The sequence below is a fragment of the Agelaius phoeniceus genome, chromosome 9, assembly GCF_051311805.1.
Source record: "Agelaius phoeniceus isolate bAgePho1 chromosome 9, bAgePho1.hap1, whole genome shotgun sequence".
NCBI lineage: Eukaryota > Metazoa > Chordata > Aves > Passeriformes > Icteridae > Agelaius > Agelaius phoeniceus.
Window position 1 is genome coordinate 22544603 of NC_135273.1, and position 16224 is coordinate 22560826.

A 16224-nucleotide genomic window follows, 5' to 3' on the forward strand; every position below is an offset into this window, starting at 1 on the left:
ACTCCCAGAGGTAAAATATAACAGTCAAGTGCTGGAAATGTCTCTAACTTCTAAGCAAAGATAGAAAATTCTCTCAGACTGTTTGTGCTCAAGAAGAGATTCTTGATTATTTTAATTATGTGTGTGACAGGAGACTGAGAGAGATTTGACAAATAGCCATTAGCCTGGTAGTGGAAGTACAGATTTAGTTTTGAGATACAGAATTTCAGATCCCAGGGCTAAACCACCAAAACAAGGAACCTCTGTGCATGTCTTCCACTTCTGCAATGAGTTTCCTACTCACGACTACAAGCTATCAGAGTGTGAGCAAGTTGGCCTCACAAATTTGTGAAGAAAGAACTCTAAAATATTTGGGGTTGTGTTATTTCCAGACCACAGATTTGAAACTTTCAACATTCATGGGATTGAAAACAATCAGTTTCTTCCTTTTCTTCTCTAAATCTATTTCTTATCCAGAAAACTGTCCAATTTGACTTTGAAAAGTTCAAACTTTTAGCTTCCTGGTACAATTTAATTCCAGTACTGAATTCCACTATTTTATTGCTGATTCTAAGAAAGAATTTTCTATGTTCAAGTTTCTATATTCAAGACGTTACATTGCAACATCTGATTTTTGGCATATAATTCCTATTTCCTGATTAGAGTGTAAAGAGGAAAATCTGAACTTAATCTTAGTTCTCACAGTCCTTGAGGGAAAACTATGTCTAGATCAGGCTCACGGGGAAACTGCAGACCAAAGCACAATCCTTTCCACCTACATTTGCAGCAGAACTAGATCCAGAGGGAATATTTACTGCACTTAATAGGTTTATCAAAGGTAGGACTTCAGCTGCATAAGCTGCAGGACCCTTCAGGGATGGGAAGATGATTGTTTTTACACTGATGGTCTTTGCCAGGGTGCTTATGACTGCTTTGCAGCTGCTTTGCACCGGCACAGATGGTGTAAAATAGCCTTTGGCAACCTATGAATCAGTCCCCTACTCTCAGGAAAGACTGAAAGATTTTGTTCAATGTTCTTAAATGGGATGAGTGCATGTCAAACCATGGGAAGAAACCAGCTTTGAGTTAATTCTCTGTGGCTTCTTGAGCAAGAAGGCACAAAAGCTGTAAAGAAAATTAAAAGTTCTTGTTCTTTTTATTTTACTTTTTGGCTTGTGTTATTAAAACTTGCATTTTCTCTGTAGTTTCAATGTGTTTTACATAAAAAGAAATTTTGTTAGATAGAATTCAGGTATTCCAAAGAATAACTGCAAGTTATCACTGGTTATATAACAGCAACTCACCCTGTAAAGAAAGCCACAGTGAGAAAACGACGTTTTTATACATTATCTAGGAAAATTTTAAAATGAGAAAAAATGCCAGTTTCATGTTCATTCATTTTTCCTCTGAAAGATGTGCTCTGTGATGTAGCAGAGAAACTATGTGACTGTCCCTTTAAAAGCCATCATACCAATCAGCAGGTTTAACTGTCAAGCAAGCTGATGTAGGGCTCTTTGAATTACTGAGTGAGGGATATTCTTCCTGCCAGGTCCTGTCCCCTGTAGGCACTGCAGAGAAGTATTATAGGGCAGTCCTTACCTTGGGAATTAGCCTGCAAGACCCCAATGCTGTCATCAAACTGCATAGATTTGATGTTGAGTGACGCCAAGATGCATTCCTTGTCCTGCAGCGAAGCATCATCAATATTATTCTGATTGGCTGACAGGATAACGCACATGTCGCAGAGGTTGATGTTGACAGCCCTTAAATCAGCCCGACTTAATGGCGTACCCTTCGGCACAGCGAGGAGAAAAGGGGGGTGCAGGAGAGGGGAAAAAAAGAAAAACAAATTAAAGATTGAGAAGGAGCTTTGGGAAATTATTTAACAAGTATCTTTTTTATGCTCTGACATTAAGCTGGTCTAACTATGTGCCAGGGAATAGGAGATGTGTGCTAATCTAAAGGGTAGTTGGTGCTGATGGCAGCATTTTAGGTTCAGTCTCAATACTCAGTCAAGCTATTACTAACAAACAAGAAACAGGAATAATGCCAGCATTCTACATCTCATCAGTGACTTGAAATTGTCTTGATTTAAGCTGCTATCATGTGGCAACCTCTGGCTCTCTGAATATAACAAGGGGGGTGTTTTAAATGTCTATTTATCTACTACCAAGCCACAATGGTCTTGGGCAAAAGAACAGCAATTTAAACAGGAAAGCATTACGTGTCCTGCACATTTGAAATGCAATCAGGACAAAGCTATTTTTTTCTACCTAAAGCAATACACAGAAAAGGTTAATCCTTTTCGAAGCACGCTTTTGGTGCTTCTAGAAGGAAAACACACTGAGCTTCAAAGCTGTGTGATTAAACCCTTTGAAACAGAAGCAGGACTTTATCCTAATGGGCACAGCTTGTGCAACGTTCCCTGTTCCACAATCCTCAATCAGAGAACGGAATCATTAAAATGAAATGCTGTGGTAGCCTGCGGATTTTTTTCATAGTTAACAAAGCTGAGATATGACATTTAACATGATATTTTTTGTTTAAAATACACTTGCCTTCCACATTCAACAGTCCACAACTGTAGTTACAAATTATTAACTCTACATCACAGGGCTGCAAGATCCAGGAAATATACTCCTTTTTTTTTCAATGGAAACTAGATTCAACTCTGCTGCCTCACATGGATTGGTACCCAAAGACCCCGATGATGAGGAGACATAACTGTCCCAGTGTCATGCAGTGATTTTCATAAAATCAAGTCAAGACCCTAGTCTTCCATCTCCTGATCATTCATGGTGAATACCTCCTGAACTCCACTGAGAGTACTCAATGCAAAAGTAAATTTAAAATGCACACAGTGAAGGAAGAGGTCAATTCTTATTCAGTGTTTGCAAGTTTAATTATTCCAAGAAATTTTCAATAATTTGAGGCACGAAACCTGTGAAAAGCAGTATGTATCAAACAGATATGATTTCATTATAAACTGCTCCAAAGTTAGAATATGATTATTCCAGCCACCTTAATCCTGCCCTTTGTGCCTGTACTGTGCACCAAGTGAAGCAGGGTTCCTGTGGGGAAAAATAATATGCAATCATGTAATTAATTAAAGGCTCACTCCTAATGATTTTATGCAAAGGGACAGAATTTAGGCTGCCTGAGGATATTTAAAATTGGCATTTGCCTACTTTTTAAGAGTTTACTCAGGAGCTTAAAGGCATCTTTTAATACAGACTTTAAATTACACTTTTTTTTTTAAACTAGAACAAATGTTTTCATATTCAGCTGTAACCACATCTCCATCAGATATCAGCAGCAAGTTTTACCTTGTGAACCAAAGCACAGAGAAGTATGAAAGTGGCCTCCCTTTAACAGGTTCCTGCAAGTATAATCTCAGACCCTTAAGTACATTTTAAAATTAGTATAATTACATCAGATATTTTAAATTTATATCACCATTTTGAACCAGATAGGCTGGAAAAAAAAATGGAAGTAACAGGAATGAAGCCTGTGTGGTCTTCAGCACCCTTGATTACTATGTCAGATACAATTCCTTTATAAATTTCTGTATTTTTAAAGTTGCATCAACTAACTATTTAAGCTGTTCAAGTCAAAATTAATCTAAAGCTATTCTGAATTTTGGTGTAAACTGGGGAAAGTAAAGCTGGTGTACATTTATTTTATGCCTCTTCAGAATTCAGAATCAAAACTGTGCAAAAATATATTGTAATAATGGATAAACATTATGTACTGGAAACAGTGGCAGGATTCTATTCTGCTTGATAGTTCAACAGTATTATCAATTTAATTCTGATTCTCTAGTCTTTAGCCTTCACAGTGACAGGAATTAAAAGGAATTGGCAGAAAGAGGAGGATATTAACTGACCAAATCTGATATTGACACCATTTTTGTGACAGCAGAGAATCTTGTGACACCGTCTGTTGGATCAGGTTACAGAAAAATGCCAAGGGCTAACACTAAAACTGCATTTACAGTAACAAAGACCTACAGTCTGAATTAATCAAAAAGCAAAGACAGACCTTTCATTCTATAGCTATTTTCCCAATTATTCAGTTAAGGTTACTTCCATCATTGATTTATTTATTTTTAACTGCTGAAATGAAATTACTAAGAACTAGTAAACTTATAATTTTTTATTCTTAAAAATATCTAAACTAACTTTACTATATAACATGCTGAGCATTTCCTTTCACTTATACCATGGGCTCCCACATGTCATTTATAGCTATGATCACCTAAGATCACCAGCTTGGGGGACTTAATTTGTTAGTCCTGGAGCTCTTGATTCTACATTTTGGTCATATGAGTGAATCAAAATGATATATAGGAGAAAAAGGGCTTTTGCAGTTTTAGTGGCTGTGCCTACCAAGATCAATAGGAGCTTTTCATTGATTTAAGAAGGGTCAGGGTTTTTCTGTACTTTCACATAGGACTCTGAACTGAAATGCCAAGGCAGTGTTCCTTATAAATCAGGCCAGTCCACAGGAAGTCTTTATGAATACATATAAATATTATGTAGACAGAGTAACAATTTTTTCAAAGGTTTTGTGGGTATAAAACCATAAATAGTATTATAAATAACTACTGTCATTCTGTCAGGGAAATCACAACATCAGAACCAGCTCCATGCAGGGCACTACAGTGAATGGTCAATACACAACACAGCCAATACATCTGATAGCAGCTGAAATTCATCCGATGAGGATGATAAGGAACCAAACACTGCAGCAAATAACATCTAATAAGGTCTCACAGGGCTCTGTTTTCATAGACACAGTAAAGGGAAAATCTAAGTCCTCAGGCCTATAAGTAGACAAAAGTAAAAAACCCTAAGATCAAAGTCAATACGAATCTGTCCAGCTGGTGTCCTAAATAACAAAGTATCAATAATATGGCTTTTGAACTTACAGGCAAGATTGAAACCTTGGGGAAGTTATGCAGTGTCTCCCATTCCCTTCTCAGGTATTCAAGTGAACCCACAAACACAATGTGCTTGAGTTCATGGTAGTGAAAGTTGCTGGCTCGTAATGGCATCACTAAATTTCTTAATCCAATCAAAGCAGATTTAACATCCCCAAATATGCAAACGACTACATGCCCACTTAAAACTGTCATCGCTGCTTCACTTCGAGTCTAAAAAAAAACAAAACAAAACAAAAAGACAAGGGAAAAATGAAACAAAGGGAATCTTAAATCATATATTGAGTTTAAAACCAGGAAAAATACAACTGTCAATATTGTTCATGCACAAAGAAGTAGTTTGATACAGCTATTTATTTTACCTTTATTTATATTTCATTATACGTGCTCAGTAGGAAAAAAAAAGTTCTTGTTTGCAAATCCTCTGGCATTTGGGAAGACATAGTATTGGACCAAATTCTGGTTCTGTGCAAGTTTCTATACATGTGGATTGAGACTCTGGCTACAAAGTACTGTAGGTTTAGCTAAGGATTACAGAAAAGAGGTGCAAAGTCATACCCTAGTTGACAAATCACTGGATGGGTTTTTTCAACGCCAATTTAGAAAGGAAGAGGTTGTGTCCAGTGTTCCTAGTAGGGCTTTGTGATATTACTCAGATCTTGTGAGTTGAGGACCATACTTTCTTAGATTCAAAGCTTTTATTCAAGGACAAGCTGCTGCTTCCCTGAGAAGCAATCCATGAATGTCTTACACGTCTCTGCTTTCCAGTGGATGCCCACTATATGCCACAGAGCTTCTCCCAGTAACAAAATACAAGTGCAAGTTTGTGACTAACACTAAACTTTCAGGCCAGTTGGACTTACTGAGGAAAAGGTCTCATGGAAAATATTTAAACAGTGTCCAGAATTATCTTCTTGTCTCAGTGAAAGAATAAATTTTTGCACTAATTTCAGCATTGTTTAGTTCAGTTGAGCAGGCAACTCAAACACCAAGATGATTAAATAAACCCACATGGAAAAAATCACCTTAATTTCTGAAGCCAGTCTTGGCATTGCAGTGCTCCATCACGTAGTTGGAGAACCACTGATACCATATTGCCAAGAAATTGTACACTCTCTACCATTACACAGAAGTTTTGCCAATGAACAAAACTAAACCAGTGGCAATACGCAAAGTTTTCCTTTAAGTTATCCACAGTATAAGTCATTTTTCTAAATTAGAGAAGCATGGTGGTGTGCAATTAAGATTGGAATATGTGGCAGATATGTTCATTATGTCAGAAGAATGGGAACTCTGATTAGAAGTTTTCTCATCAGTTAAAAATTGCATGAGCTTTCAGTTTTTCCAGAGAAATTACACTGATTTTCATACAGCTTAACCAAGAGAGTCGTCCTGGCCCTTCAAACAGCAGAAGACAGGAGCGAATCCTCAAGTGAAGCATTTAAGTTGTCCCATGCCTCTGCCCATGCATCTGGAATACTCAGACTTTACAAGACAGAGATCAAGTCTTGAAAGCAGGTATGTAAAAAATATCACTCCATAAATCTGTATGTAGCCATGTATGGCAAAAATCCCTTTTAACTACCTGATACTGCTGGAATGTCACAGAGCCAAAACAGACCTTGGGCAGAAAAATTAATTCTTTTCTGATTGGGACATCATCAAGTATCAATTAGAAGACAACCTGGGAAATCTCATCATCTTCAAATTATGCACTAATTTGTACTTGTGTGGTCTCTAAGGACAGCATTAAATTTGCATAATATGAATGTAGACATAAATTGTGGACTGTGAGTTTGAAAAGGTGTAGGGGAATCATTTTGCTGGCACTGTATTGGCGATGATGCGTGAAGCAGAAAGAACCAGGGCAGACTTGCAGATTCACAGGCTGGTAGTGGAAAAAACTAACATGGCATAACATTGAGATGATGACTGAGTCACTCCCCAGCACCATTTGTGGGGGAACACTTTTCAGTGTAGGGCAACATGTAGTTTGTCAGCTAAAATGTGTTTGTAACACAAAGGAGGATTTTTATCTCTATTACAAAATGTACAGCAGGGCTACCCCTTCTTGCTTGCTGATTACAAATAAATGATGCTATTTAAAGCTGTTAGAAAAACTCCATCTCAAAGCTCCATCTCCAAAATTTGGAATTTACATGCTTGGCTATTTAAACACTGATATTGCAATTCCAGGCAATGTCAGAGTTATTACAGAAACCCCTGAGGAGAACTGGAGACAAGCTTTTAACCCCTGATTGCTAGAATAACTTGGGCTGTCACCATCATTGGCTACACCATACCACAGTGCAGGATAATCTAAGAGAGCAGGCTCGGGAAAGCTTTATGAAGTGCGACAAAGTGAAGATCCACCAGGGAGCTCATTTCAAATATAATCAGTTTTGCGTGTGAGATCTGGGGTTAGTTACTTGCTACTCTTAGGTATAAGTACATGAACACAAGTGGCATAAACTTTCAAAATAGACTGTGATAGGTCTCCTAATTATTTTTAATGACTTGAGTCAGTTGGATGGTTTTCCCAGTTAAAGGAATGAAACAAACATAGACAGGGCTCACTGCAACATGCTAGAGTCAGAGTAGGAGCATTACTTGCTCTGGCCTATTTGGGCATCTTGAAATATTGGGAATTGAGAGAGAAGTTGTAAAAGAGCAAAATTAATAAAAAATCAATTAACTATAATTAATAAACCATCAATAAATAAGAGGTAAGTCAAAACAACACTTGCCTGTGTTAGAATCATTACTGCCTTGTGTAATGAAAAAAGTGGGGTATGTAAGCATTCAAGTATTTCTAATCATAATTGTCTAAAAAGATTTAAACCAAATATGTAAATTTCAAACCAAATATGTAAAATTATGAAAAACAAATTCCCTATACTGGATGAATTTTTATTGCTGCACTGGGCATAAAGATTTATGCAACCAAAATTCTTTAACCAAAATCCTAAGTTTGGTTTCATGACTCTTGCTCCTGGATTTTGTGACAGTAGAGACTAACTTATTTATCTATTAGACACCAGTTCTATGGTTTAAATAACCTCTTTTCAAACACAACTCATCATCAATACCTACCAAAATGACCTTTTCGATGTCTTTGGCTGGACACCAATGAAACATCCCTGTAGAGTCATATTTTTTCACATTGGCATCCATATTGTCAATCTGCTCATTGCCAGGAATTAACAAGGGGTCATGCCTGGGGAAAAACAAGTTGAGGACAGCATAAATGGAAAATACTATGAATTATGGATGGAAAGATATCCCAAGAGCTGTGTACAAAGAGGGACAAAAGTAAAAGAATGAAATGTATTTACACTTTAACATGGTTTCAATAAGGACATTTTTAAACAAAAGCAGCATACCAAAACAAAAAATTAAATTTTAAATGTTGGGTGCAGTTTCAATGACTTTCTATCCTCTTTTATGCCAATAACAATTTAATTTTAAATAGGGTTTTCTGACACCATCACATCCATCCAAGTTTTTTTCTTTCTTTCCAGTCTCACCCCTCTGAAATAAATATCAAAGTTTCTATAGGCATCTGCAATGAAGTAGAAGGGATAGGAACAGAGCCCCATGCTGACTGACTGGCATAAGTATGGAAAGCCAATTACTTGCTTTTACCACATACAACTTCTGACGTGATGCTCTTCACAGTAAAAGCTTTAACAGGCTGCACTTTAAATATTTTAGCAATTTGCCCAATCATATTTTGCTTTCCCAAACTGAAGCCCTTTAAAGATTCAACAGTATGTCATTTTAGAGCAGACTGACTAACAAATGCCCACATCTGGAATACATGATTTTAATACCGAACAACAATGTCCATTTTCTCTGACAACTCTACCTGTGATAACCTTCTAAGTGTTTCTGCTGAAACATTTTAAAGCACAAGGCTTCTCAAAGGAGAAGCAAATAAAAGATATTTTTATGAACTTGGTCTCCAGCTATATAGCTACATCTAAGCACAGACACAAAGTCCTCTAATTTATATGCTAAAATCAACCATTAAACTAAGTACTAAGAGACTCCAACACTCACATGCTGGTGAAGACCCCTAAGTGACTGCATTATGCAAGAGCATTAGCAGAATCATATTCACAAAGTAGAGGGTAAACTGACCCTAAAATCTTATATTTAGCATGATTCAATAGTGCTTTGTCTGGAAAGCTACAGTCTTTACCTCAGATTTTTGTCATGAATGCTTGAAATATCTTGATATAGAATTGTAACATTTCAAAGAAGTATTTGTAATGAAAGAATATACTAAGTGCTCTGAGACAGGTATCCAAATTTTAAAGCAGTTTGCCCTTTGAAGCCTGTTAAAGAAATGCCCATATGGTCTGAGTTCTTAAAACAGGAAAGTTTCCTGCTTCTAAAGCATTTGAACCAGCACACTGTGGTGAGATCCTCTCCTCTGCATCGACTGCTAAAGCAGACTGTGAACATGGTGTGTGATATAGGTTAATGTACCTTGAACATGGTATATGCTAAGGAACCATGCAACCAACACTTGCTTCCTATGAAAAGTACAATCTCAAATTCAGTCAGGGTGATCAATTACTGTGATTTCATAGCCACTGATTACAGATCCATTGAAATCAGTGGAAAATTTTCATGCATTTCACTCAGGGTCAACTCCAAAGAAAGTGGTTCAAAAAAAGTTGAGAAATTATTAATACAATGTTCCATTTAAACCAGAATCTTCTGATGCTTTAAGACAATCAATGCCCTACATGGCAAAGACATAAGTCAGAGTCATCTGGAAAAAAGAAACACTATGTTTTCAAAGTTTTTTAATTCTCTCAGTAGAATACAGTTCAGTGATTCCACTGTAACCCACTGGCAGCAGGGAAGCCCTACTGGACTACCTGGAGTCTCTGTTCCTGCTCCAAGGTGAATAATGACAGGCCTTGTGTAAGTGTGTTCCCTCTTTCGTAGGAGGCAGAGATGAAAAAGCTGTATCAAAGGCATTTGTTGTGGGGGCTTGGTTGTTGTTTTGTTGGCATTTTAAAATTTCTATAAAAATATACAGACTCTGCATTCTCTTCCATCCATCAGCAAGATGCAGCCATGGTAGTTTTATCTGAAAGCTGAGATGCCACTCATTGGGCATTCCCCATCTGCTCAGAGTTGCAGGTGGTACAATAAGATCTGCAGCCATGAACACACTTCCATTTGAAGGTTGTACTAATGTTCAGACTACATTTAGTGGTGCTCTGTGCCACCTATTTTTTCTAATGGAATGTGTTATCTATATATTTCAAAATAAGAAAGTTTGCCAAAAAATTAGGAATCTTCAGGAGTTCCATCGAGGAATGTTTTTCTTTCTGTTGTTTCAGGGTTAGGTTTTTTCCCCCAGTACTTCCACAGAACATTTCTTCATGAGTTTTTCTAGAGGAGCATTGAAAAGTTCACTTTTTAAAAGTAAAGTTCACCAGTCAAATCACATCTTTTCCTTTCAGAAATCAAGCACATTTAAGAAGGAATTTTCCTTTCCCCCTATCCTTCATCAGAGGAACTGTAAGAAATCAATTTTTAAACAATGCCATATTCTAGTTTTGTAGTCAGTGTTTCCTTTCTGCTCTGAGATTTAAAATTAAATAGATGATCTGAAGCTTTAACACAAGTGATTATTTAGCAATACTCTAATCCCAGACACAAAAATGATTCACAGAAATGATACAAATTGAAAGGAATGTTATAACAAAGCAGGTGGTATCAGATATCTGACATCCAATTAGGGTCAATTGCCTTGAGGTTTAAGCAGTTTTTAGAGTGCAAGTGCTTAAAGCCTAGCATAGTTCTTTAGGGCTTTGCATCCTAACAGGGAACATTCAAAGTACCTTCTTCCAAAGGTTTATTAGAATATTTTAGGCTTAAACATAAGTTGGTTTCAGGGAAGAACAAAGCATGTGAATCATCAGCTGTAATCTCCTGTTGAAGTTTTAGGCAACAAATTGTGATTTTTTTTTTTTAAAAAGCCCTTTCGATTTTTGTCTTTTTAATCAATACATGCATTTATTGGCAGTATCATAAACAGTTTAGACTCTGCTTTATTGCTTGGAGTATAACAAGTGGGAACCTTAAAGGAAGCAAAAAGGATGGGACACGCAACATGAAAACATGCTAGGAGATAATATTTTCTACTTCTACTCCAGGAAAATGGATTATTGCCTGAGAAGGACTCTGTGATATGACTAGCCACATTCTGTTCCACAATATGTGGGGTTATCCATGTAAGTGGGTTTATTAAATTTAAATCTTCTAGGCTAAGATACTATTTTAATTTCTCTTTAATCAATGTTCTTTCATTCTCAGTAAAATGATCCTTGAAGCTGTCTCTGGACCTTGGAAACTCTTTGCTACTTAGGTCCAACTTTGTCCTCAGATGTTACTGAGTGTATCAGAAGATACACTGACTTATGTATTTAAAGACTGAATTGATCAGTTATAAAATAGTATTACCACTTTGGACATATACACCCTCATTAATCTGATGATCCAAACCTGTTTTGCAAATCCTAAAAATTAATTAAGATAGACACACAGAGAGGCCAAAGCTGTCAAATCTGCCTAAGGCCTTTGGACACCCTCTTCCCATTAAAATTTATATTACACAAAGCATTACAGTTGTTGCCCTTACAGCCAAATCATGGACTGAATGTTTCTAGAGCCTCTCTGCCTCCTCATCCTTGAAGATGGCCTTGTCAAGCTGTGCTTGAGTCACATTGGCAGGTTACTGCAGAAATGCTTATATTCACACTGCAGTCATTATGTTCTCCAGGGCTGCAAAGTCCTCTGATTCAAGAATTTAAATCATATGAAGAAAAGCACTTTCTGTCAATTAAACCCCCAGTACTTGTTTTAATTGAGATGTTGGTTTTTATGACTTGCAATGACCAAAGCATTTGGTCCTTCTGGCTAGGAAAAACATGTGTAGCCTGTATGGAAAGAAAGGAACAGAAGTTAAATTTCCCTCATCCATAACCCCAGTTTAAAAATAGCTTCTCTGGTTCTTATAGCAGATATTACATACGCATGACTTAAAATGAAGAGCAAAATGCCATCTTTTCAAGGTTTTGAAGAGCCTATAATGCCACTCATGTGCAATTAAACTTGAAAACGACGCTAAATGCCAAGCTACAGCTGCAAACCCAAAAAGCCTGCCTGGAAGACAACAGCCTAAAGCAAAACCATAAATCCCACTTACAGCAAACCTACTGCAAGGAAGTCAACATTACATTTTAAAGAGTACTGCTTCCCTAGCACACAGTTATAACCATTGCAAAATCTGAGTTTTTGAGTCTGAAACTTTTGGGTACTCACTGGGGATGGACAGAACTGAAAAGACCATTCAGGACTAAAGGGCTGCCTCAGTAAATGACTATTGTTAAACATACCCTCGTATTATGTCACCCTTGTCTTATGCTATTATATACATGCAATTGAGAACTAGAGCAACATGCCCTCCCTGGTCTGCAGTGAAACTACCCTGAGTGCTGAGCACTGGGAACAAGAATGCTGTGTGACCAGCAGGGAGGACCCTGAAAACAGGGCTGCCTGAAAATAAACTGTAATCTCTTTGTCTTTACACATTAGTAAGACATTGTCTTGGCTATTTTTTATTCTGTCCTCCAATAAAATTCTCTTTATATAAAAAGTCAACACAAACCACACCTGATAAAAACACTACTCCTCTTTAACCTGTGTCTGTTTGAGTCTGCAGTTGTGCCTTTCTCGGGTAGACATATCTGGATTTTATGCACACAAAGATGTTCAGCAGTCTCCTGCACAAGATTCAGGGTCTTTAGAGACACCCTGCCTGGGGTTCAGGAATTTTGAGTTTTCCTACCTGACTTAGGGGTTTGTGGTTATGTCTTAGCAAGCGTATGCACACAGATGCTTAATTTTAGGAAGAATGAGTGGGTTTGCTGAAGGTAAGAGAGGAATTGAAGACACGCTAAAGAACGTCTCATGCCTTCAAAATTTTTCCTGCAAGTACCCTAACAAATTGTGGCAATTAACATGCTGTTAGTGTTAGATGTGTGCAGCCAGTGCAGGTGCTAATAACTGAAAAAGCATTTAGAGCTTTTACACCCTGGCTGAATATTTCATGATGTGCTGCATGTTTCACTATTTACTCAGTGGGCCTGTGTCACTTCAATCTTCTCTGACTGCTTTGACTGGTGCTATAAAGCTCAACCAAGACAGAGTGACGGCTTGTCACAGGAAAACTCCAGTGACTCCAGCAGCTCACTGGGACTAGCTATGAAGGTTGTCACGACATTCTGATGGAATTCAGCAAATGTTTTGTGACTAATACACCCAACATTTGTCGGCTACCATTAGCCATTCCCTGTGACCCTGCAGCCTGTGTGGATGGCATTAAGTTGTAATGAGAATTTGTTGCCTCTGTGTGTTACACTAATGACACTCTCACTGATCTTTCCTTTCACAGGTTAATCAGAAATGAAATTTGTAAGGATTCAGTGCCCACATGCACCAGGCTTTAGAGAAGAAAACCCAGTGTGAGAAAGAAAACCTGCGTTTTACTGCTGAATGCTTTCATTGGCATATTCAGAAGCTATCCTCACATTTTTTTACAGTCTCATACTGTCTTTCTCCCCCTAAATCTAGGAAGACTATATCTAATACAGTGGTTGGTACCTAGTGCCTTGTCCAGTTTATGGGGCTAACTACAGTGTTAATTGTCCTTTCTTGCCTCCTGCTCTGCCCAGATGTTGCTGGTTTTATTATTCTCAGAAGCCTTACTGAAGATTTCCCATTAATTGATCAAGACTACTAAGAACAATGATATAAAGTTGGTTACTGTAAGAATCTTGCTTTTTAAATTATCTTGATATCTCAGGACATGATCAAAATATGTTTCTGAAGTATGAAGCCTCTCACATAAAAAAGTAACAAAATAGTTGACTTCCAGACTTTTCCATAAGCAATTTAATGAGGGGGAGACAAGGCACACAGTCAACGTGTCTTTTAAGATTTCCCATTTAGATCCACTGAAGCTGCAGAACTAGTAATCTTCGAAGGGTAGGAGAATGTACCTGAAAAAATAATTTCTGATTTGTAAAAACTAAACCCACAGTTAAGTGGCATCATTAAATATAGGAGTGGTTTTGTCACTTAAATGAAGAGTGTGACATTATGTTTGAAGCTACCACTGTCGCCAATGTTTATAAGAATACTTTTTTTTTTCTTTAAACCCAGTTTATAGCTAAAAAGCTTTTTATTTTTATTGCTTTGATCTGAGTGCATCTTCTCTTACCCTGAACTTTATAAAAATTGTATTTCTTCTGCAGGAAAATTCTCCTTTCCTTTCCTGCTCTCTCATCCCAAAAAGACTTGCCCAAGACTTCAAGTAACCTCAAAAAGGAAAAAAATTGCATGCTGTTTTTATTCCCATGGCTTATAACACGACTACTGTATTGGGCTTGCATGGCCTGGTTTTGGTAGCCAGGGTGCTACAAGGGTGGCTTCTGTGAGAAACCACCAGAAGTTTCCTCCATGTCCAGAGGATCCAGTGTCAGTCAGCTCCAAGATGGGCATGCAGTGGCCAAGGCTGGGCCAATTAGCAATGATGGTAACATCTCTGCTATAACAGATTTAAGAACAAGGAAAAAAAAAGTTATTGTGCAGATGTAATGAGGCCAGAGAAGAGCAGGGTGAGAACATGTGAGAGAACAGCTCTGCAGACACCATGGTCAGTGGAGAAGGAGGGGCAGGAGGTGCTCCAGGCACCTGAGCTGAGGTTCCCATGCAGCCCATGGTGAAGATCACAGTGAAGCAGGATGTGCCCCTGCAGCCCTTGGTGAAGATCATGGTGAAGCAGGATGTGCCCCTGCAGCCCTTGGTGAAGATCACGGTGAAGCAGGATGTGCCCCTGCAGCCCATGGTGAAGATGATGGTGAAGCAGGATGTGCCCCTGCAGCCCATGGTGAAGATGATGGTGAAGCAGGATGTGCCCCTGCAGCCCTTGGTGAAGATCACAGTGAAGCAGGATGTGCCCCTGCAGCCCTTGGTGAAGATCATGGTGAAGCAGGATGTGCCCCTGCAGCCCTTGGTGAAGATCATGGTGAAGCAGGATGTGCCCCTGCAGCCCTTGGTGAAGATCACAGTGAAGCAGGATGTGCCCCTGCAGCCCATGGTGAAGATCATGGTGAAGCAGGATGTGCCCCTGCAGCCCATGGTGAAGATGATGGTGAAGCAGGATGTGCCCCTGCAGCCCTTGGTGAAGATCACAGTGAAGCAGGATGTGCCCCTGCAGCCCATGGTGAAGATCATGGTGAAGCAGGATGTGCCCCTGCAGCCCTTGGTGAAGATCATGGTGAAGCAGGATGTGCCCCTGCAGCCCATAGAGAAGATCATGGTGAAGCAGGATGTGCCCCTGCAGCCCTTGGTGAAGATGATGGTGAAGCAGGATGTGCCCCTGCAGCCCTTGGTGAAGATGATGGTGAAGCAGGATGTGCCCCTGCAGCCCGTGGAAGTCCACGGGGATGCAGAGATCCCCCTGCAGCCATGCAAGAGACCCAGGCTGGGAAAGGTGGATGCCTGAGAGGGGGCTGGGACCTCATAAGATGCCCATGCTGGAGCAGCCACCTGGCAGGGACCTGCAGACCCATAGAGAGAGGAGCCCATGCTGGAGCAGGTTTCCTGGTAGGACCTGAGACCCTGTGAAGGAGCCATGCTGGAGCAGCCTGTCCTTGAGGGACTCCAATCAGTGGAGCAATGACCCAGATTTCAGCAGTTTGCAGAGAACTGCTGCCCATGGAATGGAGTCACATTGGAGAAGTGCACAGAGAACTCTCCCATGGGATGGACCCCACACTGAAGCCAGGGAAGGGCTCCTCTCCCTAAGCAATGGGAGAAATGACATGTGATCACTGACCATAAACCCCACTCCTCATCTCCCTGCACCTCTGGGGGGAAGAGGTAGAGCTGGGAAGAAGTGGAGGGAAGATGATTTAAAGTCTGTTTATACTTGTCATTATCCTGCTCTGATTTTGTTAGCAATGAATTCAATTAATACATCTAATGTGAGTCTATTTTGTGAGTGATCTCTGCCATTATCTCAACCCATGAACCCTTTGTTGTATTTTCTCTCCCCTTCCAGCTGTTGGAGGGCAGTGAGAGAACAGCTTTTGAGGGTGTCTGACATCAGCCAGCACCAACCCACTACAGCCTTCTTGAAACCTGGCTATCATACTTCAGATCAAGAAGCCAGTCCTTCAACAAAGAAATGGAAAGGAGACAAATTAAAC

The 16224-nt window shown here is 39.1% G+C and overlaps 1 protein-coding gene across 27 annotated transcripts in view; it reads right to left on the reverse strand.

Annotated features, from left to right (window-relative positions):
- Positions 1–16224, reverse strand: part of KCNMA1 (potassium calcium-activated channel subfamily M alpha 1) — a 414944-nt gene that overhangs the window by 48273 nt on the left and 350447 nt on the right. For all 27 annotated transcript variants that reach the window (XM_077183251.1, XM_077183250.1, XM_077183249.1 and 24 more), the window contains 3 exons: positions 8015–8138; positions 4910–5134; positions 1579–1771 (listed from right to left, as the gene is read on the reverse strand). In XM_077183251.1, coding sequence (XP_077039366.1) covers positions 1579–1771; positions 4910–5134; positions 8015–8138 — 542 coding nt within the window. The remainder of the gene's footprint in view (positions 1–1578; positions 1772–4909; positions 5135–8014; positions 8139–16224) is intronic.